Raw genomic sequence first — 27,234 nt, 5'->3', positions numbered from 1 at the left:
ATGAGTTTGTTGCAAAGCTTTGCAAATGACATCTTTATGTCAGCTGGACCCGAAGTTGATGAGGACATCATGGTGAAGTTAGTGATTATAGTTCTGATGAGCCTGCTGACCGTGTCTGGGGTCTCTCCTGCCTGTGGTCGAGCTGAATATCTTATAGAGCAGGAATGCTGCCCTATGTGTGGTCCTGGTAAGTAGCAGTAGTAACTGTGTCATAGTACATGACATGCTCCTTCATTAGAGCTTTCTTCATGTTGCAGCAGCGAGATAAACACATGTTTGATTTACATATTTACTACTTGTTTACTCATTAAAGGTTATCATGTACGGAAACACTGCACTGACTTCACCAGTACGACATGTGTTCCATGCCTGCCACCTTCCTACACTGATGCACCCAATGGACTCCAGTCCTGTATATACTGCACAGTTTGTGACTCGAGTAAGTCAAATATTGCAGCGTTTTTGTTTTGGCTTCCTTATTAGTTATTTTTTTTGTGCATTCTATGTATATTATTTATGTAAATTATTTGTACTGTTGATTGCAATTGAAATGTTTTCAACTTTATAATCACTGTGTATCTTAATATAGGTGCAGGGTTGAGAGTGAAGAGGGCTTGCTACTCCATTTCAGACACACTCTGTGAGCCTCTGGAAGGTCACTACTGTACTGACCCAAGCAAAGATGGCTGCCGAGGAGCTGTGGAACACACAAAGTGCTCACCAGGGCAGTACATCGACCAAACAGGTAGACAATCCTTTTGAATTACCCTATAGAGACAGAATGACATAATTAGAAGAGGAGGTGACTTCCTACACACACACACACACACACACACACACACACACACACACACACACACACACACACACACACACACACACACACACACACACACAGACACACACACAGGGGTAGTGGAATTTGTTTTCCTAAAGTTCCAGACGCCTGCGAGATCAGAGACTGTTATGCTGTTATTTTCTGCCTTCCCTGTAAGCAGACATTATGGCAGTTTCTGTATCAGAGTAGTCGTCTCATACATATTCATGTAGGGTTGGGACTATTGATTAACACCCCCTTCTGTCCACCTGGTAGGATACTTGAACTCAGTCTGTTTCAACCCGTGTCTGATTAGAGACGTGGGGGAATCTTCATGTGAAACCTTCTTCTCTCCCTTGATGCGCATCATTGTAAAGAATAAAAGCTTGTTCCTGATTGAACACCATTCTCTGTTGTATTCAAAATGGCCATCACCATCAACATGCGTCCATAGTGGATGATGTGTATTCCTTTATTTCTGTCTGTCCATGCAGGTACAGCATCTACAGATACTGTGTGTGGTGTCTGTGTAGGCCACACATACTCAGATGGATCATTCACATCTTGCAGACCACACACACAGTACGTTCATTCACTTGGAATGTTCCAAGTTTAGCAAGGATTATACACTGAGTTATTTACTTGTGTATCTACTAAAATGGAACTATTTATGTGATCTCTGTAGGTGTGAGTTGATTGGACTTGTTGTCCTAAGAGAAGGATCATCTTCTTATGACACTGCTTGTGGTCAAAACACTGTTGCCATTGTAGCTGGTACCATAGCTGGTGTTGCAGTCCTAGCTGCTACATGTGGGGCTGTGGCATTTATATATTATAGACATAAGAGGAAAAGAAAAGCTCAACAAGGTAAGAATGTTCATGTTTCTTATTATTAAATTATTGATATTATTAAGGCTTACTGTTATCATGATTGCAGTTGTTTAGAATATTTATAAAGACACAAGCATATGATTGTCTTGTTTTTCTTTAATTTAAACACATACACACTAGCATCTTTTGGGGGGGGGGGGGGGCATATTAAATGCAAGCTAACATTTCTGTTTCTCTGTCAATTTTTTTTTACAATGTGAACTATGTGGTAGAATGGCAACAATCATGTGATAAGAACAGTCCCAATGGCTTTCGTGACCGTATTAATAATGGTGATGGTGAGTATCCTACTTTTTTACCACTCGCAGCACACAATTTGATTTTAACCATATTTTGTTCTTGTAGGAGAATAGTGTGGAGAATAGGGATGTTCCTCTGGTTCTGAGTGATATACTGCAGGTAACATCCTGAGGAATAGACAGAATCTCATGCTTTCAGTAACACACTTTTTTTCTACAAGACATAAATAAGGTTAGAAACAAATTGCGACATAGAAACACCATTGCAATTCTAATTGTGTTCATGTTATTCTGTTTAATTGTGTTTGTCATGAGGAATTGAATCTAAAGGCATAAATAAAGGCATTAAATGTGAAATGGATATATACAATCAACTTTGAATGTGATTCTCACAATGTGTAGTGTGCTCAGCTCCATGTGTAGTGTGCTCAGTCAGCTCCATGTGTAGTATCCTCAGCTCCATGTGTAGTGTGCTCAGCTCCATGTGTAGTGTGCTCAGCTCCATGTGTGGTGTGCTCAGCTCCATGTGTAGTGTGGTGAGTTCCATGTTCTTCTGATTGCATTAGATCATTGGATCAGCCGCCCAAAACCCTGCCGATATTGAGCCTTGTAGCCATCTCAGGTGAGGCTGATAACTTTGTCATCTGGAAAGGTCAGAGTTCAGGAATGAAAACAGCCTGGTCTATGGATGTGCAGTTGTTGGAGTACAGTGAAAGCATTGGGGACACATTCATGACTCTTCCATAGAGCCTCTTTTGTTTATCCCGACCTAATGAAATGAAATGCAGAAACTCTAACCCTATCATTGCATTATGAACACAAATTATTATTATTATTATTATTATTATTATTATTATTATTATTATATGTTATACTGGTTAGGTTAGGTTTGGCCAGGAGTACTTTCATGTGACAGTAGGGTTTGGCCGCTGTGGGAAGTCCCTAACCCAATAGACCAAGGAATTTAACATCTTTTCTATCACAACCTTGGCTGCATGCTCCTCCGTTCCTGTTCCTGCTCTTGCTCCATATGCTACTCCTCACACGTACGTGTTGGAATGCATTGATCCATTAAGGGCGACGGATTCCCATTCACTTTGAATGGTGTGACGTCATCCTTTGCCAAACTGAACGGAGCCACAATTCAGTTCGGCAAAGGATGACGACACCTCATTCAGTGAGCCTTAGACTTTTCCTTTGTCTTTGTGTGTAATTGTTTGTGATCAGCAAGACGCACTGTGTTCTCAAGTCCTGTGAACTTTGCCTTGTTTGCCCATCGTGGCACTTTGATTTATTTAAGTAAAACACGCCTTGAGCGCTTGCATCCTATTTCTTGTTTCAAGTCTCCAGTTTGTGACACTTTTCTGTGTAAACTAAAATGAACAGACAACTAGAAAGGTAAGATGGTCAAAGTCAGCCTTCCTCTTAATGGATTTATGTTTCACCTCAGAGACAAAATACTATCAGCATGAATATCATATGGAGAGTTCAACATGGATTGGAAAGAGAAAGTGTCTGATTATTATACCAATTATTATATTATAGCTCAATATATTTAGGGTTACCCAGGGCAGATTGACTAACCACCCTTTTGTTATTTCTGTTTTAGTAATCTTTTAGCAACACCCTGTACACACAGCCACACCACACACACACACACACACACACACACACACACACACACACACACACACACACACACTGCACACTGCACACCAGGGACGTGCACAGGAATTTTGAAGGCCCATTGCTCTGTCCTGGAAAAAAGGGGCAAAACATTCATTTTTGTCACCGCCGCCGCCACGGTTTGTCAATTATGAATGCTTTATCATGCAAAAACATCATTAGTACTTACACTTAGAATACATTGTAAGTTCAGTTAAAAAATGAAACTTTAGTGTATTTCTCCAAAATGTACACAATTGAGCAGAAACAAAAACAATTGACTTTAAATAATTAAATAACTAATTAAGACATAAATACACCGCAGTGTAGTCCCTGCTCCAGACTTTACTACTGGACACAGTGAATGATTTAACTGGTTTGAGGTCTAGCATGCAAACAGCTAAGTTTTAATCTAAGTGACTTCTATTCAATTTGATTTCATTTTAATTAGATTTTATATGTAAGCTAATGACCAACCAGAAAGTTTTTATGTCATCCTGTTCCTAGAAATACATGTATCTATCTGTTGATGCTATTTGTTGACTTGTTGGTGCAAGAACTCTTTCTCTTCCACTTCTCCTCTATAAACCTGATAAACCAGTCTTGTTCTAACAGATATGTGATTGCTGTCCAGACCAAAACATTATGTAATGACATGTACAACACCCTGCACACAAACACACCCGCACATACCTAACTCTTCCCCCTTCAATTCCCTTCTATAAACCTGATAAGTCAGTCTTATTCTAACAGATGTGTGCTTTCTGCACAGACTATCACTGAGAATGCAACGATTAATTCACACCCTTTGAAACTCTCTTTTCCTCATTAAGCATTCTGTGGACATTGAGTTTGGCTAAGAAGACGAAGTAAAATGTAAGAATTAGCAGTGGTATGTGTCTATCACAACAGCCTTGAGAATGATCACAAGGCCTTTTAACACCCACACACACACACACACACACACACACACACACACACACACACACAGATTCCCTGTTACATTCCATTGAAGAAGCACATATCATGCACTGACAGTATTCAGTACATTTACAAATATTCTGGTTCTGACCCTGAATGTATCTGGCTCTACAGCACACTGGTAACTTCACAGACAACTATTACACATGACTATCTTGCAGGCCAAGACTTTGGTTGTCATTTTTTATGTTTAGGGTTTTTTCTGTTAAAAAACACAGCTACATATACAGAATGTATGTAGAAGGGTGGGTTCAATACTTGTCTCTCAGACCAGTATAATTACTTTAAATATGCCAGAAGCATCTATCGCCATATTATTCAGTTACTTTCCTTTGAAGTACAGACATGAACATGACTTGGCACCATTCAGCCTGTTCTCCTTCACCTGGTCTGCTATCTCCAGTAGAGCATTACACAATCTGCCGGGACAGGTTCTGCCGGGATGTGTGCATCTCAACATTTAAAGAGCACAACATAGTCAGACACAAGAAATATGTCCAGCATAAGTTTAGAAGAAACGACAGACCACTATGTTATACTGCAGAAGCCTTCATGACAAAATAAATCATGAAGCTTTGAACATATTTCAAACAATAACATCTATTCAAAATAAAATCTAACAAATCTTACTTTGTGTACATGCTGATATGTGCAGAAATGACTGATGTGACCCCAGCTAAAGCCTATCTAACCCATGTAATGCATAGATACAGTACTTTAGTTTAAACCTAGGGTGGCATTTCTAACAAGCACACCTCATAGAACAATTCATTTGGGCATTTAAAGCAACACTATGCAACAACTTGCCACTTGCAGGTGTGTTTTTTAGGACCAACTACTTCTGGCATCATCTTCAAATTAATGTGGATGAAATATGGTAAACATATTTATTTCCACCTCCTCTATCACATATGTGTCATATATTGATATATGTGTAAATGACTGTTGAAATGCATACCAAGGCCTGTCTGCCCCATGCACTTCAGGGACACAATGCTGAGCTTAGACCCGGGGTTATAATTTATAACAAGCACACCTCACACCTTATAGAGCAGTGGAATTTGGCATCCGAGTACAATGCAAAATATGGTTGTGATGAGAACACACCTCCCACACTCTTAGACCTTGTAGCGCCCTCTAGGAACGTAATTTCTCCAATCTTTGGCTCCACCTGCTGGAAGCACACATCCAGCTAGACAAGTATATAGTCATCCCCGTATCACGTATATGCTGTATGTTCATTCATGAAAAAATAAGTGCCATGACCCCTACTAAGGCCTGTCTTACACGCACAATGCTAATCTTAGACTTCAGGTCAGAATTTCTAATGAATATTTATAATAGAACAATGACATTTGGCATGTAACATTCAACTATGACGGAAACAATATGAAATCACACCCCTTATACTTTTAGGCGCTGGAGCACAACTGTAGGGACAAGGTGTACCTCTTATGAAACTTCCTCATATTAAAACCAATATGTTCAGTGGGCCGTGCATTCAATAGGCCTTCAATGCAACTTCACTTTGGTGGGGGTAGAAAACAATTAGGGGGTTCCTGGGGCCAGGACTTCAGTGATGAGCTGCAGGGCCTACAGCTCTGAGAGGGAGGGAGGCTAACCGGCTCTGTGAAGGAGGCCATACAGCTCTAGGAGGGAGGCTCTGTGAAAAAAAAACATCACCTGTCGGTCCAGCCAGCCAGCCAACATAAGATAACATAACTTAACACATACAAAACCCCCAAAATCTATAAAACTGGGCTACAGACAGCATTTGTTGAATCGTGAAGGATGGCCTTAACGGATCCTGGGTACAGCATACGGCGCATGTTGTGGCTGTCTCCAACCAGTTAGGCACTGTTGTGTATCTTGTGTAATATTGTGTAACAGTAATCTGGTCACTGACCAATCAGATGTCTCCAGCGAATATGAGTTGCGGATGTTGTCCACCAGATGGCGTGCTTACACTAGGAGCCTGCTGTATTTAATCTGGCCTGATGCCTGTTCTATTTATAGAAACCGTCACTCTCAGTCATCCTCACACTTCTGTCTGAACTATACTCCCTTGGTTCATCTTAGAACCTGTTTACTTTGGTGGAGACGCACTCGACGATTCAATTGGCTATTATTGTGGGTAAAGTCCCTTACAGCTGTGACTTTGGCCCCAGAGGTATTCACTAAGAGTGGCATAAAGAATCCATCTGAGGGGATGAGAGACTCATCAGTGGTTACGGGCACAGATGGCACAGAGTGGTTAGGCTGGTACTGTAATGTCCTGTAGGCAGAGGGCACAGAGTAGTTAGGCTGGTAGTGTAAAGTCCTGTAGGTATAGTGCCTCAGTTACAACTAATGGCTGGTAGTTACTTAACGGGTGAGTTTGATCCATTTGTCTGACAGACATTCATGCAGACACAATGTATTAGTATTGGTCTTGAGAATGTACAAAATAGCACCATGGAGAATGAGTCCAAAGTGCAGTTCAGTTATCCATGTAGTGTGTTGCATGGGCAGGGTTTGAATCAGCTTGTGCAAATGAAGCTTAAAAAGTGCCTTTGAACGACTATGGTGGAAAATGGCCTTAAAACAATCAGTCATTAGAAAAGAAAATTACGATGATTTAAAAATCTGAGAAAACAAATTAGGCTACATTGCTTTAGACTAATTCAATTTGCTTGATTCCTGGTTGTCTGTAAGATGGATGGTATGAGCAGATGTGTGACTTGCTATTGAGATACTTGCGCAGAATTATATGTTTATGTATTCTCAGTAGATTATCCCTTACATAGCTACGTATGTAACCAGGGCTATGTAATACCATTCATCATTTGTTCCTTAAATTCTAGTTCTTGTTCCCTGAATTTTTGTTGAGTGTCCGTGAAAGTAGAGTATCCTAAAAAACGTAGGGTAGGCCTACATGCCTTCGAAAAGAGGGGTTGATGTAGTCTGGCCACCAGAAAAGGAAGGAGGATTTGACTAAGAGCAGAAGTTACTGATTAGTTTCAGTCCCAGACAGAACAAAACAGACCGTTCTGACAGAATGTGGTTGATGTCTGATGTGTGTGTGGTCATAGACATAATATGTGTCTATGTGTGTGGTCACTACGCAAAGTTGCAGTTCCTCCCCGCCCATTTTCAAGCAGTATGCAGTACACAGTGTATACTGGGCCAGTATGCAGTACGCAAGTATGCTATTTCAAACAAAGCCACGGTCATTAGTGGTGTTTGTTGCCGTTTGTTGGTGTTTGTTGGCGTTTGTTGGGGCAGTGTGCAAGCTACTTTACCCTTAACACAGAGGCTTCAAAACTTGTGTTGAGAACGTGAAGCACTTCCAGTCAGAGCTTTGTATCGAGGCTTGTATTGTTTTGGTGAAATTACATCACTGGTTGACCACACTTCGTCTTAAAAAAAAACCCATCACACTGCACTTTCATTCCCCTGCTGACCAGTTGCCCAAAAGCACTCAACTAGCAAGTCGTCTATAAGGTAAGGTATCACACATTACATTAAATTAAAGCTATTCAGCAAAGTACGGGTCGACCTTACTTAACACAAGCGTCTAAAACCACAGCCAGGTAACTAAACATCGTGAGATAATGAAGAGGTTAATCAGTGGGGTGTTGTACATATGAGAGCAACAAGTACTTCCTCAACCCCAAATGAGGGACACTTTCTTCCATGTGTGCGTGCGCGCGCGCCAACAGCTGACCAACAATAATGGAAACTGCAAGGTTTCATTAGCCATAACATAAACCTATTAATCACAGTGTAGTTTTGGCAAACCACTACTGTACGTGCTTAGATGTAGGCTATTGTTCATAGTAATAGTCAAGACAATTATTACAAGTTTCTCTCACATTTCATGTTGTTTTCTTGAAATAGCATTAGACCAAGGCTGCCCAATTTGGCTCCGATCAGAATCAGAGTCAGAACGTCAGCATTTTAACCCATTTCGAACAGGGCCTCTGTTTCAACGTCCTATATGTAACTCAGAATGGTTGCAGTTCACTGCCTGGCCACAGTTTTAACATTGTTTTAGATGGGTCAAGGGAGGGCGCTATTTACCTCTTGTCAATACAGATCCATAACTTTGCAGCTAAAGTTGTGATTTCTGGTTGCTAATACTCTATCTAGGTGCTATGCTTATAATAACCTTAAACAATTTCAATGGAAGATTTCCGTTTGCATGAAATGATAGCTAGTTATCTAGCTAATGTTACAAGTTCATATGCATGAGTTCATATTCACACATATTAACACCAGTTCATCATGTATAAAGAATGCTGATATGAAATATGAAAACAATCAGTTGTCAATGTGCAAGCTGTGATCTGGACCTGTTGATGTGCATTGATTATCAAATGACATAAGGGACAGACCGAAGTGCTGCAAGCCGAACTGAAAATGGCAGTGTTAGTCACCAAAAACAACATCTCGTTTTCCTTTTCTGATGAGTATTCAGCCTGATTCTGGGGCCTTGTAGGGAAAGATGAGCATTTCAGTCAGCTGGCTAGGCTGATGAAGGCATTACTTTGCATTCCACATAGCAATGCCTCCTCAGAGAAGACTTTCAGGATGTTTAAAAAAAATTGTTTCAGGGAAAAAGGCAAGTTTTTCTTAGAAGCCATTTTGTCTTGAGACTCTCTTCTCTTTGAAGGCTATTTCACCAGCTTTGCCCAAACTCATGGGGTTCAGATAAACATATTAAGAGCATCTAGTAAAGGACAGAGACTGAACCTGTCACTCAACTTCACCTCCTGCTCCGAGGCCAGTGAAGGAGTGAAGATCATAATTAATGTCTGATGATTCTTATACTCCTGGTGTGTGTGTGTGTGTGTGTGTATGTTTGATTCAGTGTGTTTGTGTGTTTGAGTCAGTGTGTGTGTTTGAGTCAGTGTGTTTGTCTGTTTGAGTCAGTGTGCACTGTAAACCCGGATTTTATTTGAAATTACATAGTTAATTAAATTGTACTTTTTGTTTTTAGTTTTAAAGCATCACTAACAAACATAACTTCATTCGACTAATTTGAGTTACAATACACTTATATTTTATAGTATTGCAATAAAACAAACGGTTTATGCACATTGTACTTGGATTGACAAGTCAAGTGGATTGACGTTCACCTCTGGCATGTTAAATGAGATATTTTTGGTTTGAATAGCTACTAATACTTTCAGTGCCATGGCATGATGTAATTAATAGGCCCTATTTATTATTTATTTATTTGGGGGATTCTCGCATGTTTTGGAAAGTCAAATCAAACACTCAAAACTGTTATCAGTAGAAAGTCAAAAAAACATTCATGATCAGAAATAAGAAAACAAATGTGCACATTATATCCATTAAATCATGACTTGTGGCTGCAATACTCGGCCTTAATGTGTATGGTTGGATATCACATTGCACTTTTGGATACACATTGCACTCTGCTTTTTTGCAGACGCATTTTGTTGTCTTTGTACCTGTACTCTGCACAATAAAGTTGAAACTAATCTAATCTAATCCATGCACTTTGCACTTGAATTACCATTGTAGCATTTGCATTTGAAATGTCTTCGTCACAAGTGGTTAGTTTTGCAAATAAGACTTAAGACGTCAGATCTACAGTCATGGTGTTCCGTTCGTTTTGGCAATGAAGTGACCCGGCGATCTGCAAGCTGTGTCCTCATTGTCCTGAGCTGCAAATCACCGTTTTTCCCCCCATGCTCCGGCAAAGTCACCTTGAGAGGAGGGGCTGCCTGACGAGAATCTGGTAAGTTCACATTAATTCGTTGACGACGTTATGAGACGACTGAATCTCCGTATTAGACCGAAGCAAAGCAGTTTTGCCGTGGCAATAAGAGGTAGATATTAATAGACAGTTTAAACGTTGGTTTTGACCAGACATAGCTAACGTTAGTTCTGCACTCCATGAGCTGTGAACTGGCGAAGTTCGGTTCCCACCGTTTACAGTACCGAATATTAGCTAAGTCAACTTGTCGACGTTAGCGTAGCTTAATTAAGAATTTTCACACAAGGGCTGATGTAAGGTGTTAAATCTTATTTTTAACGAGTTCTACTAACAGTACCGTGTAATCCCGTTGACCAGCTGTTAGTTAACGTTAACAATTGTGAGCTAACATTTCGTGGCTAATCTTAGATAGCTATCGCTAGCGGGTCACATGCTGTCTAGTGGGTTGTGTTTGAGCAGGGAAACGCGTTTTAACTAATGCAAGCATTATTTACTTTTAAGCCAATGCAAATACATTAATTAACTGAATACATTTTATTTTCCACATAGGTGTGTGGAAACTGGTGAAGACCACAGATGGTTTGGGATTGTAAGTACTGTTCTCATAACTGTGGCTGATGTAAGGTGTTAAACCTTATTTTAAACGAGTTCTACTAATTAAACCGTACCGTGTAATCCCGTTGACCAGCTGTTAGTTAACGTTAACATTTGCAAGCTAACAATTCAATCAACTGAATACATTTTATTTTCCTCATAGGTGTGTGGAAACTGGTGAAGACCACAGATGGTTTGGAATTGTAAGTAGGCCTACTGCAGACAAAGGTGGGTTTATTATATCAGTTTACTTCACCCTGTTTCCTTATCCTTTTTCTTCTTTCTTCTTTTCCTTTCCATACCTTCATTCCCATTCTTCACGTCTTTGTGTCGTCCCTGTTCTCCCGTCTTCTGTGTCTGCTTGTATTTGTCACTATTATGCACTGATCTTTCATCTCTATGTATCATTAATGTAATCTCCTTTGATCCTTGTGATAGTCATTAAGGGGAGGTTCTGGTGATAAATAATCTGTTGTACTCTTTATGTCAATCATCTTTCAGACAAACAAGCCTACTGACATGAGGTGCCTGATTCGTCGTGTTGGGTGATGATCCTGCGGCCTTCTTCAAGACCTGCTCCGTAAGTAATTCAGCTTCATGTATATATTGCTAATGAACTCTTATTTCAGTAAATACACAAAACAGTATTAAGTGCATGCCTTTTTCTGACCATGACATTGTCAAGAATGTCCTCATATTTCATATACATTTCTCACTTAGTTTCTTGTGTATGTGACAGTCGATTTGCTGCTGGCTAGTGAGATGCAACCATTTAGAAAGGTGTTTTTTATATTTGCTGTGGCAGCACAATGAAAGGAAACATTGACACTAAGAAGTGTATGAGACATTGTGTACCTGCATTGTGCATGATTGTCCTCTCCTTTTATCTGTTCCATGTTCTCTTACGACGCAACTGAGCAAGAGGCATTTAGCCAAACGTCAGTGGGAATCCTTTGCATTGTGTGTTACAGGTGTAGTATGTATGTGTGTGTCTGTCACAGGTGTAGTGTGTGTGTGTGTGTGTGTGTGTGCGTGCATGAAAGCAAAGCCTGTCTTGTCACCCTGAGGTGTGGCAAACTTCCACAGCACTGCAATGCCTTTGCCTCCTCTAATAAACACTTAAACAGCTGATTCTGATCTGTCATTACTACTCCAAGCCTTTTCTTTTACTTTTCAAATTATGTGTTTGCTCCCCTGCCCCCCAGGTAGTGTTTTGTTGATTGTTTGTTGTTGAAAAAATAGTGTATTTGTTATTTCACACACACACACACACACACACACACTTTTATGGTTTCACATGCAGGAGGTGGATTAAACACACTCAAACACACACACTGGATTAAAGAAATTTAAGAGTTTCATTATAAAGTACTTCATTGACCCTCAAAAGGAAGTTATGTATTGTATTAGGAATGTAAGGAGTTATTTTTCATTACACTGTCTCAGCCAGGTGCACACACACACACACACACTTGCACATACCGTACACACGTACGCACATTCACACACAAGCACGCACTCACACACACGTACATACTACACCAAGCCTCTTTTACTTTTCAAATGATGTGTTTGCTTCCCTGCCCCCCAGGTAATGTTTTGTTGATTGTTGTTGAAACAAGTGTATTTGTTATTAATGCAAATGTTCAATAAAACGCTCAACAGTTTATCGTGTGTAATTCTTGACTTGAAATACAAGAGAAACTTAAAATAAGTTGTCTATTACTATATTGTTTAAAAGTTCAATCAAATTACTTGGGGGAAAAAAAAATGATTCTTGAAATTGGAGGATATAGAATTTTGCAACTAAACACTTCAAGAACTCATTCTAAAAAACTTAATATAATAAGTACATAGTAATTGGGAAAGCATTTCATTTAAGAAAGATAATTTAAGTTTAATCGACTAAGAATTTCAAGGCAACCAGTTTCCACAAATTTTTTGAGTAAACTCAACTTATCAGGGTTAACAGTGTGTGTGTGTGTGTGTGTTTGACTCAACTGAGACTTTTTCTGCTCTAGTCAGAGAAGCTGGTGAATCTTTATGTTAAGCCATGCTCTCTCTCCCCTGATGCGCATCATCGTAAATAAAACCTTACTCCTTATTTTTTTTTTTTACCATTGCCTGACGTCAAATGTATCTGTGGTGCAAAATGATTATTATCACCAGTCAGTTAAAGACAGGGAGTATGATGGAAGGATTCTGATTGGTCAGCATTAGTTGCCAGACCAGTTCCACTGTCTGAAGTTCAGGTAAGAGAATGTGGGTGTGAACTGTACCTGCCAGAGACACAGAGACTGACCCCAGATCAGTGGATATGAAAAAGAACACACAAACACACTCTGTGCCCTTCCTCCTCTGTTATATGATGCAATGGAGCTTAATCTGTGTAATGTAATGGCATGTGTACATTACCACTACATCATATACTCTTCCATAGTGTGGTGAATGTGCTGTGGGCCGTCTCTTGACTCTCTGCTAATATCAGTGAGGGGAATGAGGGAGGGACAACAGGGAATCTGAGTTCAGTACTTTGTTAAATACACAAAATACTAATAATCCGGAGATTTGGATTCGCACTAGTTGTAAGTATGTTTAATATACAGCCGCGGAAAAAATTAAGAGACCACTTCAAAATGATCAGTTTCTCTGGTTTTACTATTTATTGGTATGTGTTAAAGTAAAATGTACATTTTTGTTTTATTCTATAACCTTCTGGCAACATTCCTACCAAATTTCAAATAAAAATATTGTCATTTAGATCATTTATTTGCAGAAAAATTACAATTGGTCAAAATAGCAAAAAAGATGCAGTGTCTTCAGATCTCGAATAATGCAAAGAAAACAAGCTCATATTCATTTTTAAACTACACAATACTAATGCTTACACTTAGGAAGAGTTCAGAAATCAATATGTGGTGGAATAACCTTGATTTAAAATCACAACTTTCATGTGTCTTGGCATGCTCTCCACCAGTCTTTCACATTGCCGTTGGGTGACTTTATGCTACTCCTGGCGCAAAAATTCAAGCAGCTCGGCTTCTTTTCATGGCTTGTGACCATCCATCTTCCTCTTGATCACATTTCAGAGGTTTTTTATGGGATTCAGGTCTCGAAATTGGGCTGGCCATGACAGGGTCCTGATCTGGTGGTACTCCATCCACACCTTTACTGGCCTGGCTGTGTGGCATGGAGCATTGCCCTGCTGGAAAAAACATTTCTCAGAGTTGGGGAACATTGTCAGAGCTAAAGGAAGCAAGTTTTTCTTCCGGGACAACGTTGTACTTTGCCTGGCTGAGGTTTGTAAAAGACCATAAGGATTGAAAAAAACGGACTGGAGGGTCTTCTAGTTCGTCTTCTCTGATGAGTCCAATTTTCAGCTTTGCCCAACACATGGTCGTCTGATGGTTAGACGGAGACCTGGAGAGGCCTACAAGCCAGAGAGTCTTGCACCTACTGTGAAATCGGACTCATCAGAGAAGACGAACTTAGAAGAACCTCCAGTCCGCTTTTTCAATCCTTATGGTCTTTTACAAACCTCAGCCAGGCAAAGTACAACGTTGTCCCGGAAGAAAAACTTGCTTCCTTTTGCTCTGACAATGTTCCCCAACTCTGAGAAGTGTTTTTTCCAGCAGGGCAATGCTCCATGCCACACAGCCAGGCCAGTAAAGGTGTGGATGGAGTACCACCAGATCAGGACCCTGTCATGGCCAGCCCAATTTCGAGACCTGAATCCCATAAAAAACCTCTGAAATGTGATCAAGAGGAAGATGGATGGTCACAAGCCATGAAAAGAAGCCGAGCTGCTTGAATTCTTGCGCCAGGAGTAGCATAAAGTCACCCAACGGCAATGTGAAAGACTGGTGGAGAGCATGCCAAGACACATGAAAGTTGTGATTTTAAATCAAGGTTATTCCACCAAATATTGATTTCTGAACTCTTCCTAAGTGTAAGCATTAGTATTGTGTAGTTTAAAAATGAATATGAGCTTGTTTTCTTTGCATTATTCGAGATCTGAAGACACTGCATCATTTTTGCTATTTTGACCAATTGTAATTTTTCTGCAAATAAATGATCTAAATGACAATATTTTTATTTGAAATTTGGTAGGAATGTTGCCAGTAGGTTATAGAATAAAACAAAAATGTACATTTTACTTTAACACATACCAATAAATAGTAAAACCAGATAAACTGATAATTTTGAAGTGGTCTCTTAATTTTTTCCGCGGCTGTATATGTTACTGTGAATTTACTTTATTTTGAACACCAACAAATAGAACAACATCATTAAAAGAAGGCTAAAAAAATCTGAAATTATACATAATGGTTTACAAAACTGTCTTGATGACAATTATTTGAATTTTTAGAAAGTTTTAAATCTAAATTAATCTGAATCAAATGTTTGCAAAAAGCATTATTTACCCTTCTGTCAGGCCGGTCAATTCTGTAACCATGTTCATGAGGGCTAAACAGTATATATGGCTCCAATTTGAGATGCTTGTTGTTCAGACCTACACTGCTGAACCCTGAGTATATTCATGTGCTTTGTTACAGCTCTTTACTGAAATAAAGCCATATTGCTGAATCAACCACAAGAAACGTTCCTGAAACGTCCCATTTTTTTTCATACAATTCCTTATCCCTTGTATCATTCAAAGCTCTTATTTCCTAAAATCAATCACACAATGGATTAAAGCCAATTAAAGGAGCTTTAATTGAATTCCTGTCATCAGTGTTAGAGTCTGATCAGACTAATGAAGCTGAAGCTGAGCTGCTCCACTGTTTCAGGACCTCAAAGTCTGATCAGACTAATGAAGCTGAAGCTGAGCTGCTCCACTGTTTCAGGACCTCAGAGTCTGATCAGACTAATGAAGCTGAACTGCTCCTCTAAACTAAGGCTCAATGTCCCAACTTCAGTTAAAGTAAAAGATTATTCTCTTAAGAAGAAACCGTACAGTTTAATTCATCACGATCCATGCACTTTAATGGGTTAAAGACACTCCATTCCATTTCTAATCATGAAAACCATATTTCTGTGTGGAATAATTACACACACTTCAGATCATGTGATTCTTCATCTACCTGAATGGATATTCTTTAGGCAGTAGCTAGAGAACAGGTCACTCAGATATCATAATGCATGAAGACATTTAAACGCCATGAACAAGTCATTATTAAACTGGAAGGAAGGAATGCATGTGTAACAGGTTTAATTCTTCCCACTTGCCATTGCTTGTTGTTGGTAGCTGTAGCTGTAGCTGTAGTGGTGAGTTTGGTGTGTTAGAGCTCCCTCTATGGGACTGTAGTTGTAGTATACCTGGCATTGCCGCGTCCTCTCCTCAGTCTGCGTTTACCCTTACTGAGAGAGGTACGTACCCAGAGCAGGTGGATCATAATGTACACTTTAGTATAGCTTAAACATGAGTCTGAGTGCTGTTACAGTGTTTTAGTGTATTTGATAATTAGTATAACAGTATAGTGTATTTCGGAGTTGATATCTATATTTGTAAAGTGTATTTGAGAGTTTAGGATTGCTAGCTTTGCTAACCATGCGGTTTTGCTTCTATGCTACTGTTATATCTCAATGAAAAGCTGCTTCAGCTTAATTGTCTCTTCCTCATGTTAGGCTGTCGATCTGGGGATGTGTGATCACTTTGCTCTGTTTGTATTACTGTATGTCAGGTATGTAACCAACTCAATGCCATGTGTATTTTTCTTATAATAGTTAAGTTTTCTATTCAATGTTGCTGAATAGCACAGGATTAGCATAGAACAGTGACAATGAACACCATTAGGGCAACTCTCCGGTGTATCTATAATCAGTCTGCGTTTACCCTGACTAAGAGAGGCTGTTGATCTGGGGATGTGTGATCACTTTGCTCTGTTTGTATTACTGTATGTCAGATGTCCTGAATAAACGGCTGGATGCCAAAAGAATCACCGTGTCGGTATCAAATCACAACGCAAGACAGAGTACTACACCGCTACACATGAAGTGCCATAAACCCTCACTGTGTTGCTTTACTTTCACCCTGAGCCTTCACTGGTAAGATCCTCAGAGGAGACAGTTCACAGCCATTACCAAAGTATGGAAACACTCTCTCAGTGAAAGTGTGTGTGAGAGTGTGGAGATGTTCGTTATTATTATCAGGGTCAGAAAATGTCAACTTTCCTCTGTCCCAGTCCAGCTTCACTGTGATCCTCTGGAGTTTCTTCTTCTTCACTGTGAGGAGAGTGGGGGGCTGTGGTGGAGAAGCTGCTGCATATTTACCATCGTTATAAAACACATACCACTGGCCACTCTCAGAGGCATGGTTCCCCTTCCTCTGGAGAGACTCTGTCATCACACCCACAAACCACCATGTGTTCTCTCCAACCTCCACATCCCAGCAGTGAGTCCCTGAGTTAACGCCCTCAGAGCCCAGGATGTTGGCATACTCATCAAATCTCTCTGGGTTATCAGGAAGCTGCTGTCTCTCATCACTGAGTTTCACACTGGTCAGATCCTCAGACAGGATGAGACGTGGGTTTGCAGTGTTGGGATCCAGAGTCACAGGAGCTGCAGAGTGAGAAACACAAATGGTTTAGGTGGAAAGAGCACACAAAAAGAGATATGTAACAAATAAACAAGTTATCATTTGTTATTATATGTATCTGTACTTGTATCTGTTAAACCATTTAAAATTATCTGTCTTTGTATCTGGATTGGGAAAGAAGGCCAGAAGTGGGTGTGGCCTATGCTGGAAGTCATGTTAAATCAGACACATTTTGTAATTTTTAGACTAATATTCATTGGTGATGAAATTGGTGCACTTTCAAAGCATCAAACTGATTCATTGTACTGGCCTGCTGGCCCTATGAGAGAAGAAGCAGAGAAGCCATGAGCTGTAATACGTGTGTATAGTAGGTGTCTAGCGTGTGTGTGTGTCTATGTGTGTATATGGAGATGTGTGTGTGTGTGTGTGTGTGTGTGTCAATGAACGCCCCCTTCTCAACCCTCTATCTCTCTCTCCCTCTCTCTCTCTCTCTCTCTATTGGGGCTAAGCTCTATCTCTCTCTCTCTCTCTCTCTCTATTGGGGCTAAGCTCTCTCTCTCTCTATCTCTATCTCTCTCTCTCTCTCTCTCTCTCTCTCTCTATTGGGGCTAAGCTCTATCTCAGGCCTCCTCTGGAAACAGCTCTATCAGGCTCTATCAAGGATTCTATTCAGGCTAATGCTCTACTTGGGCTATTTGGGGCCTTTTTCTGAAAACAGCTGTATTGCATGTAGCCCTCCCACCAATGATATAGCTCATACACTACACTACACTAGGGGATAACACAAACAGGGTGGAGTGCACATTCACATTAATCTTTCTTTTATTACTTCTTTACCAACCCATTGAGATCCCTTAATAACTCTTGGCGTGAAAGCTGTATTGCGCAATTGAACATTTCAGAAGATTGACCTCCAGGAAAGTAAACTGTTAGCAACCCTGTCAACCTGGAAAACAAATACCATCATTCCCAAAAATAAATGTCTTGAATACCATCCCATATTAAGTCTTTTCAAAACAGTAGGGTGAGACAAGTTAGCTAACCGAGTTCAGGCAGGAGCAACACAGTTCCTTACATTTCCTTTAGTCCGTCAGTGACGAAAAAAACATACATTGCACCCCCAAAAAACGCTGATCATGCACGAAAAAAGAAAATGTGTTAGGCGTACCTGTATCATGTTGTCAAAGCATGAAAACAGGCTGCATTATCACACACTCTGACACATCCAAAGCAATTTGAGATGACATTTACCTCTGTCATTCTGAATCCTCCATTTTTAGACATGAGAGAATGATACAGTTCACTGGAGAAACAGTTCACTGGAGCATCCTTAATAGTACTGTACTCTTTCAAATGCATTCCGCTCACTCTAACAATGTCTTCTGTTTTAGCTTTACTGTATCCTTATCAATTATTTTTACTCAACTGAAATATCCAAGATAATTCTGGCTCACACTCCTCATCACTTCCCCTCTCCTCCAGTTCCCCCTTCCGCTTGGCAGCTGTTTCGATCTCTCCTCTTGTCAGTTGTCATACATCTTTTTGGGGTTCTTGTTGCTCTTGGTTATGTAAAGCACATTGAATTGCCTCTGTGTATGAAATGTGCTCTCTCTCTCCTTCTCTCTCACTCTGTGTTTCTGTGGGATATATTCACTTACTGTATTGAACAATCCCCTGCAACTTCTCCCAGACTCTGAACTTCAGGTTGCCCAGGTGTTTTGCCACATTGATCAGAGCTCCTGAAACCCTCTCTGGATCCTGCAGTGTGTACTGGACTCTGGAATAACATTCAGGAGTCAGTGCTGCTGTGGGTTTGGGTTCAGAACCACAGAGAAGAGAGAGACAGGAGGCAGATCACTCACCTTTCCACTGTGCTCTTGTAGTTCTGTGAAATGATGAAGGAACATTTTATTTGATCATGATTGGTACGAAAATGTCTGATTTTAAACCGTTTTTAAGTCGCAGACTCATTGGTGGTTGAGCAGCCCATGCTTTTTGAACAACGCACGAAAAACACACACACACACACATAGCACATCTCCTGCAAATGCAGCCTGAGTCTCCACAGACACAAACTGCTCTCTCTACTTCACTGTAAGCTCACACACCTACTCTTCTCTACTCTCACCCTCCACACACATACACACACACACACACACACACACACACACACACACACACACACACACTCTTACACACTCTGGTAAGGACAGAATATGGTTCTTACTTGTAGAAATGTGTCGTCTTCAGCTCTCATCTTCTCTTCTATGACTCTGATCGAGTCTGAAAGAGATGAGATTTCTCTGCTCATCTTCTCAATCTTCTCCTTCATCATCTGACTCTTCTGCTCCTCTTCCTCCCTCAGTGCAGCTATCCTAGTTGCCTCTTCATCTCGTAGAAACTGGCGAAGCTTCTCAAACTCCTCCTTGATCTTCCTCTCTGTATTTTGGGTCTGAGTCTGGAATACCATAAAGATTTATTGTTAATGGTCTGCACCTACAATATTTCTGTGTAAAACAATGTGGAACCGAGATCCTTGATCTACTCAAAGGTGTGTTGAGCTTGGAATGGCATTCACAAAACTTTCTATTTTCGGTTAAGTTTAAAGAGATGTTTTCTGATATGAATGAACGTTCACCTGGATGTGTTCTGCTATTTGGTCAGAGGTGCATTTTGCTTCTTCAAACACATTCAGCTTCTTCTGTAAGGTCTCTAGTCTAATCCTCAGTTCCTCCTGGAAGAAAAACACATGATGATGATCTTGGTTTGCGTGTGTGTGTGTGTGTGTGTGTTTGTGTGTGTGCTTGTGTGTGTGTGTGTGTGTGTGTGTGTGGGTGTGTGGGTGTGTGTGTGTAACTATTTGTAATTAATTACATGTATTACTGTATATGCATTCAATTTAGTTCATGCTGACACACGACATAACAAGTATTTTTCTACCTGGAAAGACAACAGTGCCAATAACTGGCGCAAGTTGAACATTGCAGTACTATTGACACAGCAAATAGTTATTTGTATTTAGTATAGGCTTGTTGTTGTGTTCTAAAAATGAAATCCTTTAAAACCTCATGAACTCACCTTAAGGTGGGATACTGCCTCATCTATAGGTTGGAACTCGTGGTTGATGTGTTGTTTTGAGTCTCGACACACCACACACACAGGCTGATAATCATCCAGACAGAAAAGCTTGAGTTTCTCACTGTGCAGACTGCAGAGCACCTCAGACCCTGCTGAAGCTCTCTGACTTCTCTCCTGTAAGAAGGTCCCACTCAGATTCTTTAATGTTAGACTGACTGGAGTCTCATCCTTTGATGACCTTCTCCTGCAGACTGGACATTCTCTGGATCCGTTGGTTCCCCAGAAGCGCTGCAGACAGGCTTTACAGAAGAAGCAGTGATTACATGACAGGAGCACAGGGTCCGTTAAGATGTCACAGCACACAGGACAGGTCGAAATTTCTTCGCAATTTGAAGCCATAGTTCCAGTGGAAATCTTTTGATTGCTTAGTCCCTAAATCACCCCTGTGTTTACCTCTTCATTCAACAGAGTGTCCACCCCCCACACTTCTGTTTAGCGCAGTAGCACATCCAGTTCGAATAGACAGCTGCTGAGCCAATGTCTCCCCTTGCTTCTACTCTTCTCCCTGGGAGGATTAGTCAAGTGGAGGACAGGGATAGAGGGAGGGTTGCAGTAGCTGGACAGGTAGAACAGGTGTCCCCACTGCCAAGACCACAGGCCAAACGTGGAGGAATGTGAGTGCTAAGTGCCCCTGAGACATGACCGGTCCGGGGCATGCCGCGCCCATGCAGGTGCAGAGTTGATGGAGTGTTTCTGTGTGTGCTGATGCCTCTGCTACTTTGCTCACAGTCCTGGATTGGGGTGAATTCAACACAAGATCAATCCCAGAGTCCCAGAGTCCCAGCTCCAACAGGGAGGACATGGGAGATACCAACACGAAATGCTACACACTCTATATCTCTCTCACACACACACACACACACACACACACACACACACACACACACACACACACAGTCCTATGGTTGTTCTGCTAACTGAATCCAAACCTGTGGATTGCACAGACTGTGTGCACTGATAAGAAAATCTTAACCCTTCCTGGAAAAGACAAAACATGACAAACTGGTTTTCTCCTCCATCTCTGACTTCCAAGGCAGCTTGAGATTTGCCTGTAATTAGTCTTTCTTTTTTCCACCCGCATGTCACACTTTGCTGACTTTACTCTGCTTAAACATCCGTTGAAACGTGATTTTTATTTGTGAATGAGAATACATTAGTGATAGACAGGTTGTGATGCATGTAGTTTCACCATGGAAACGGAGAGACAAGCTGTCTTACCTAACACGTTACCGTTTGATAGTCCAATCAGTATCTTAATCGAAGTGATTCTGTCTAGGAACTTATCTGACAATCTGTGTGTGTGTGTAGGTGTGTGTGTGTGTGTGTGTGTGTACGCATGTGTCCGTGTGTAGTTTTGAAATCTGCTCGACCAGACTCAAGGCCGTAAACGGGCACACATTCCAAAAGCCTTGGCACAACTCTGCTGTTTTCTATTTCTCTCTGTTATTTTTTTTATTTTTTTTGGGTGGAGCAACACGCCCCCCGCTGCCACCCACTCTAGTCTGTGCAATGGGTCAAAGGAACCATAGGTCAGTGATGCAGCTTTCCCATGTTGTGCACAGTAACAGCCTCTATATTGCAATCCGTGGGCCCTAAAAAGCTATCTTCCTTTCCAAGCGAATTAAAACAATGAGGGGGGGGGGGGTGGCGAGCAATTAAACAAAAACAAAGGTTCCCTGGTTCAGGCGATTACCTCGGTGTCCCTTCAAATGGACATGGCTTACACTGGGCTTGGCTGTCTGGGGGTCCCCTTGGCCCTGTAGAGTGCTCCTCGATCAGTCCCGCTGAAGAGTCTTAAAGGCTGTTTTTCTGGCTGGGTCTGAGTTCTTCGCTGCCCAGCCTCCAATGCAAGGAGTCTAATCTCACTATATTCTCTGAGCAACAGGCTCCGCATCCAGCCATCAGCAGCGGCCCCCCGGGCCCAGAGTTGCTGGTGAGCGCCTCCTTGGGAAGTCTGTTTCAGCTGGTTAACTGCCGAGGCCCAGTTCAGCCCATGTGGCCCTGGGGGAAAAGAGATGTAGGGTTGTCCTTTCTTTTTTCATTTCTTTACTGGACAACCAATCAAAGACATTATGTGGAAGAGGACACAAGATTTCATCTCAAGGAGAGAATTATGAGGGTTTTGAAGACACAGACCAAGTGGTCCTTATATAATACCCTAGTGCTGCCATAGAGAGTGAGAAAGAGTAGAGAGAGAGAGAGAGAGAGAGAGAGAGAGAGAGAGAGAGAGAGAGAGAGAGAAGAGAGAGGAGAGGAGAGGAGAGAGAGATAGAGAGAGAGAGAAAGAGAGAAGAGAGAGAGAGAGAGAGAGAGAAGAGAGAGAGAGAGAGGAGAGGAGAGAGAGATAGAGAGAGAGAGAGAGAGAGAGAGAGAGAGAGAGAGAGAGAGAGAGAGAGAGAGATCATAAAGTGTTCAGAGATATTTATATTTAATTATGGTTTTAAAAAGAGTCAGAGCAAGCATATTATACTTAAATAGCATATGAAGAAGATAGTAGAAGATTGGGCACTTTTTATTCAAAGATATAAACCACAATGAAACAATCAAGGAGCATAATCCACTTTCCCTAGAGCATGAAATCCATGTCAGAAGATAATTCCTGAGTTCACAGCTGTGTTGAAAACTAATTGATGATGGAATTACAAAAATGCACAGCATCGAGTCTGTGTAGTGAAATGGGGGTCAGATTATGACATTCAGATAGATATTACTGATATTATAATAGAAATATATTTAATTTCTTGGTTGTGAATTGCAATGGCCTGTCAGAGTTCTACTTCTTTTTTCAAATGTTTTTGCTTTTCAAGCCCCATGTCTGCAAATCAATTAGACTGGGTGTACTTTTATTTGGCTTAAAAACTAACAGGGTGTGTACTGTATATAAATAACGGCTTGTGTCCTATCTTACTTATGTGCAAAAGATTGTATGTTTGTACGCACGCACACACTCGCAAAAATAGACACACGCACGCACGCGCGCACGCACACACACACATACACACACACACACACACACACACAAACACATGCACACACACGCACACACACACATGCACACAGAGACAGAATCTCCAATCTCAGACTCAGAATCATGGATCACTGTGCTTATTTGTTTTGAGAGTGGATTGAAACCAAAGGGTGCTATTGCATTACAGCTAATTACACCTTCCCCCTTTATGTCAATCAAGACTAAATCAAATATCTGGGTCTCCTATGAGGGTGTTGTGCTGGACTCTTTTGGATGCTGGTGAAGGTTTAACATGCTTATCTAGCGGTTAGGAAACACTGGCTCTCACCCCAGCCAGGCAGAGGAAGATAAGAATATGTACACTGGCAGTGCTGGCAGTGCTGGCAGTGTGTGTGTGTTTGCAAGGATTCAAGCTTAGAGATAATGGAATCGATTTTAACAAAGCTACCTTCGTTATCTTTGACTAAAGAGAGAAATATTAGTCTGAAAACTAAACAGGCTGGTTTCTTTTTAGACTAAACCAAATGTTTCCTTTGTGGGCTGATGTTATACATACCTTAATACTGTACATGTATGGCAACTGGGGTATAGATGGAGGATACTAACATTCCTCTTTGCGTTGTGGAGTTCTTTGCCTCCACTCTGTCGAATGGCAGTCTTACTTACTTACTTTAAAACGCACCCTAGTCGTCCCTGATGAATGGACGGGCAAATGAAAGCTGCCTTTGTGTTTATAAAGCAAAGAAGGGGAAGAGTTTCTGCATTTTCCTCCCAGGTTTCTCCAGTGGCAGGGGCGGCGCCCGGGGGGGGGGGTTGACGTTCACTGACGATAGAAGGAGAAAGAGAGGAGAAAGTCCCCTGTCAAAGTCAGTCAAGCGGTAGTATCAACAAATTCACAATAATGGAACCGTTTTTGATACCCAAAATATCATGAGTAGAAGTATAATGTGACATTGAAGAACAAGAAGGAATGCAACAGGTATCCGCATTTTATAAGAAGAAGAGGGACGTCGTGATTAAAGAGATAAACCCTACACCTCCACTAAGGGTGCTAGCAATGCTACTCCTGGTCTGCTGGCTTGCCCGGATTTTGGTTTTGCTTATTATGGCTTTCCCAGCATAGTTTTGTTAGCATTTTTGCCTGTTCTTTGAGAAGTAAAGTTTTAAGTTTTATTGTACAATGATACAGTAATCTAGCTTTGATTATTGTGGTTTTGAGTGCCTACTGTTTTGTTTCATTCACTTTTAAAAGGGATCGTCTCTTTACACCGCTTAAGATTTAAGGTGGAACGGTCTTGTTTGATGTGTAACATTAATGAATGAGGTCCTGTTTGGGGTTTTCTGGATCTGCCTTAAAAAATCAGAGACTAGCCTAGCCTAGGACGAGCAGTCTGTCTGTGCTAGCTAGGTGTACATAAGCTTCTACGTTTTAATTGATTGTGACCTGAAATAATATATACTTTTTGAAAGCATTTCTGACCCTTTGACCGTTTTAGCACTGATGTGTGAATATAATTGTCTCACCTTGTACGGACATGTTTATAGGCCATCTAGAAATATCTATCTGCTATTCTAATTTGCCCTGCTTTAGATTCATGCACTAGCAAGAAGCCTTTGATTGCTAACTGATGTAGCTAGCTCTTGCTGCTGAGTTTTCAAAGTTGACTTCAATGTTTTCATTTAATGTATCCCATGATCAGGGGTGTTTTCACTGCTTTCAACACTGATAGCTACAACAGTCCACTGATCTCAAACAACAGTTAGCAAGCAAAGGCTTCTTGCTAGTGCAGCAATCTTAGATCAGCAGTAGACTAGCTAGCAGCTAAACAATAGCATGAGGGGCAGATAACATCGACTGTCATGAGAACTGACTCTTTTTCCTGGAATTATTAAAGTGATCCTGGGTCAAAAGCCACAATCACCACTAGTATTTAATCAAAACAGGTTTAATGGGTACCGTTACTTCGGTTTGTCATTAAATATCTGTCTTCAACATACAAAGACATTATGTAGCTACCTAACAGAGTTTTAGTAAATGGTTGTCGTGATTATGAGACTCTCCTGCTGTCAAATCAGGACCAATCAGAGAAGAGCCCAACTTTGGTTCCCGCCCACAAAGTGTCAAAAGTTGAATTGACGCTCTGTATTTGCACCCTGTACTGTATTTTTCATTTTCATTTTTTATGGCCCTTACTCTTGCACCTGCACTCATTGTTATAATGTTAAGTTACGTTGTACATGTTTATATGTTTTTAAAGTAATTCAAGTTTATAATATTTAAATATCATTTGTTGCGTTTTTTTTATGTGCCCCCCTGGTTAAACCCTGGCCCCTCCTTGGCCCCCCTAGTAAAAATGGTCTAGAACCGCCACTGTCTCACTGTACTCCAACAACTGCACATCCATAGACCAGGCTGTTTTCATTCATGAACTCTGACCTTTGCAGAAGACACAACAGTTATCAGCCTCATCTGAGCTGAGCACACTAAACATGTCTCCTTCCACTGCACCATCGCCACATTCAGCACTCCATGGAAACCGTCACATTTTCTATCCACTCCACATCAACTCCACATCAACTCCACATCCACTCGAACCTCAGAAAGGCAAAAAACAGAGGAGGGTGCTTTCAGCATCTGGAAGAGGAACTTTTCCACAAAAAATCTTGTGTCACTGTCACGGCCGGATTAACCATATGGGCAACTGGGCAACTGCCCAGGGGCCCCAAGACGCCAGGGGCCCCAAGCAAAAAAAAATATATATATATTTTTTTAATATATAGTAATAATAATGATAATAATAATAATAATAAAACATGTTATTGCAATTATACAGTACATACATTTGGGACAACAGTGACCAAAAAAAATCGCTTTAGTTAACGTCCCACTATGTGTCTCAGTTTGTCTGTGGTGCCTCCTGCGTTGTGTCTGTGCAGACAGGGCACCCAAGTATTATGATTTCTAATTACATAAGTTCACATTAAACATAATTTTCAGCATATGCATTAATTACTTTCGCAAGTAAGCTGTGATATAAGCGAGAAAATGCAATAAATTACTGTATGTATAAAAAAAACAATCAAGTAAAGTACAGATACTCAGAAATAATACTTGAGTAAAGTAAGAAAGTATTTTTCTACTTTTTTACTTTTTTAAACAAATGTATCTGAAGGTTATACCCCTTGAAATGAATCATCTTGTTAAGTTACCGATTACTGTTTTAACGTTTTATACGCTTCCATTACGGTCACAAAAAAAAATGCGTCCAGCAGGGATTCCAAAATTGTCCGGAATTTTTATTACGTCTTTACACGTTTTGGAAACTGTATCTAAGACTTAAGTTCCACCTTCTTGCGTGAGCTCTGACTGTAGACAGAATTGTCATTGGTCAAACTTTCCCAGTGTTGACAGATAGAATTCATTACCCTCCAAATACGATCATTTTGAGCCTCCTTTGATATGATACGCCATTTACAATCTGGCAACACTGCCGCCTGCCGCAACTGAATATGACCCCCCCCCCCCCCACACACAAAAACAAAACTCATCGAATCTACACGATTCACGTAGGTCACCTATTTTGTTTTCAAAACGGCGAATTTCGCTGAAAGGTGAGTGATTCTCATGCCTGCATGTTATAGCCATGAGTGTTTAATCAAACACAGTATGTGAAG

At 40.8% G+C, this 27,234-nt stretch overlaps 1 protein-coding gene across 1 annotated transcript in view; it reads left to right on the top strand.

Moving 5' to 3' along the window:
* LOC308361095 (tumor necrosis factor receptor superfamily member 14-like) overlaps positions 1-27,234 on the top strand; it is a gene marked incomplete at both ends in the record, with an annotated part of 46,460 nt that continues 19,226 nt past the window's right edge. Inside the window, 2 exons of the mRNA XM_080833343.1 lie at positions 1-187; positions 314-439. Of these exons, the coding sequence (XP_080689469.1) occupies positions 1-187; positions 314-439 (313 nt within the window). The remainder of the gene's footprint in view (positions 188-313; positions 440-27,234) is intronic.

Source organism: Sprattus sprattus, assembly GCF_963457725.1.
Source record: "Sprattus sprattus genome assembly, chromosome: 2".
NCBI classification, from domain to species: domain Eukaryota; kingdom Metazoa; phylum Chordata; class Actinopteri; order Clupeiformes; family Clupeidae; genus Sprattus; species Sprattus sprattus.
The sequence above is the reverse complement of the archived record's forward strand: the minus strand, read 5'-3'. Positions and strand labels throughout refer to the sequence as shown.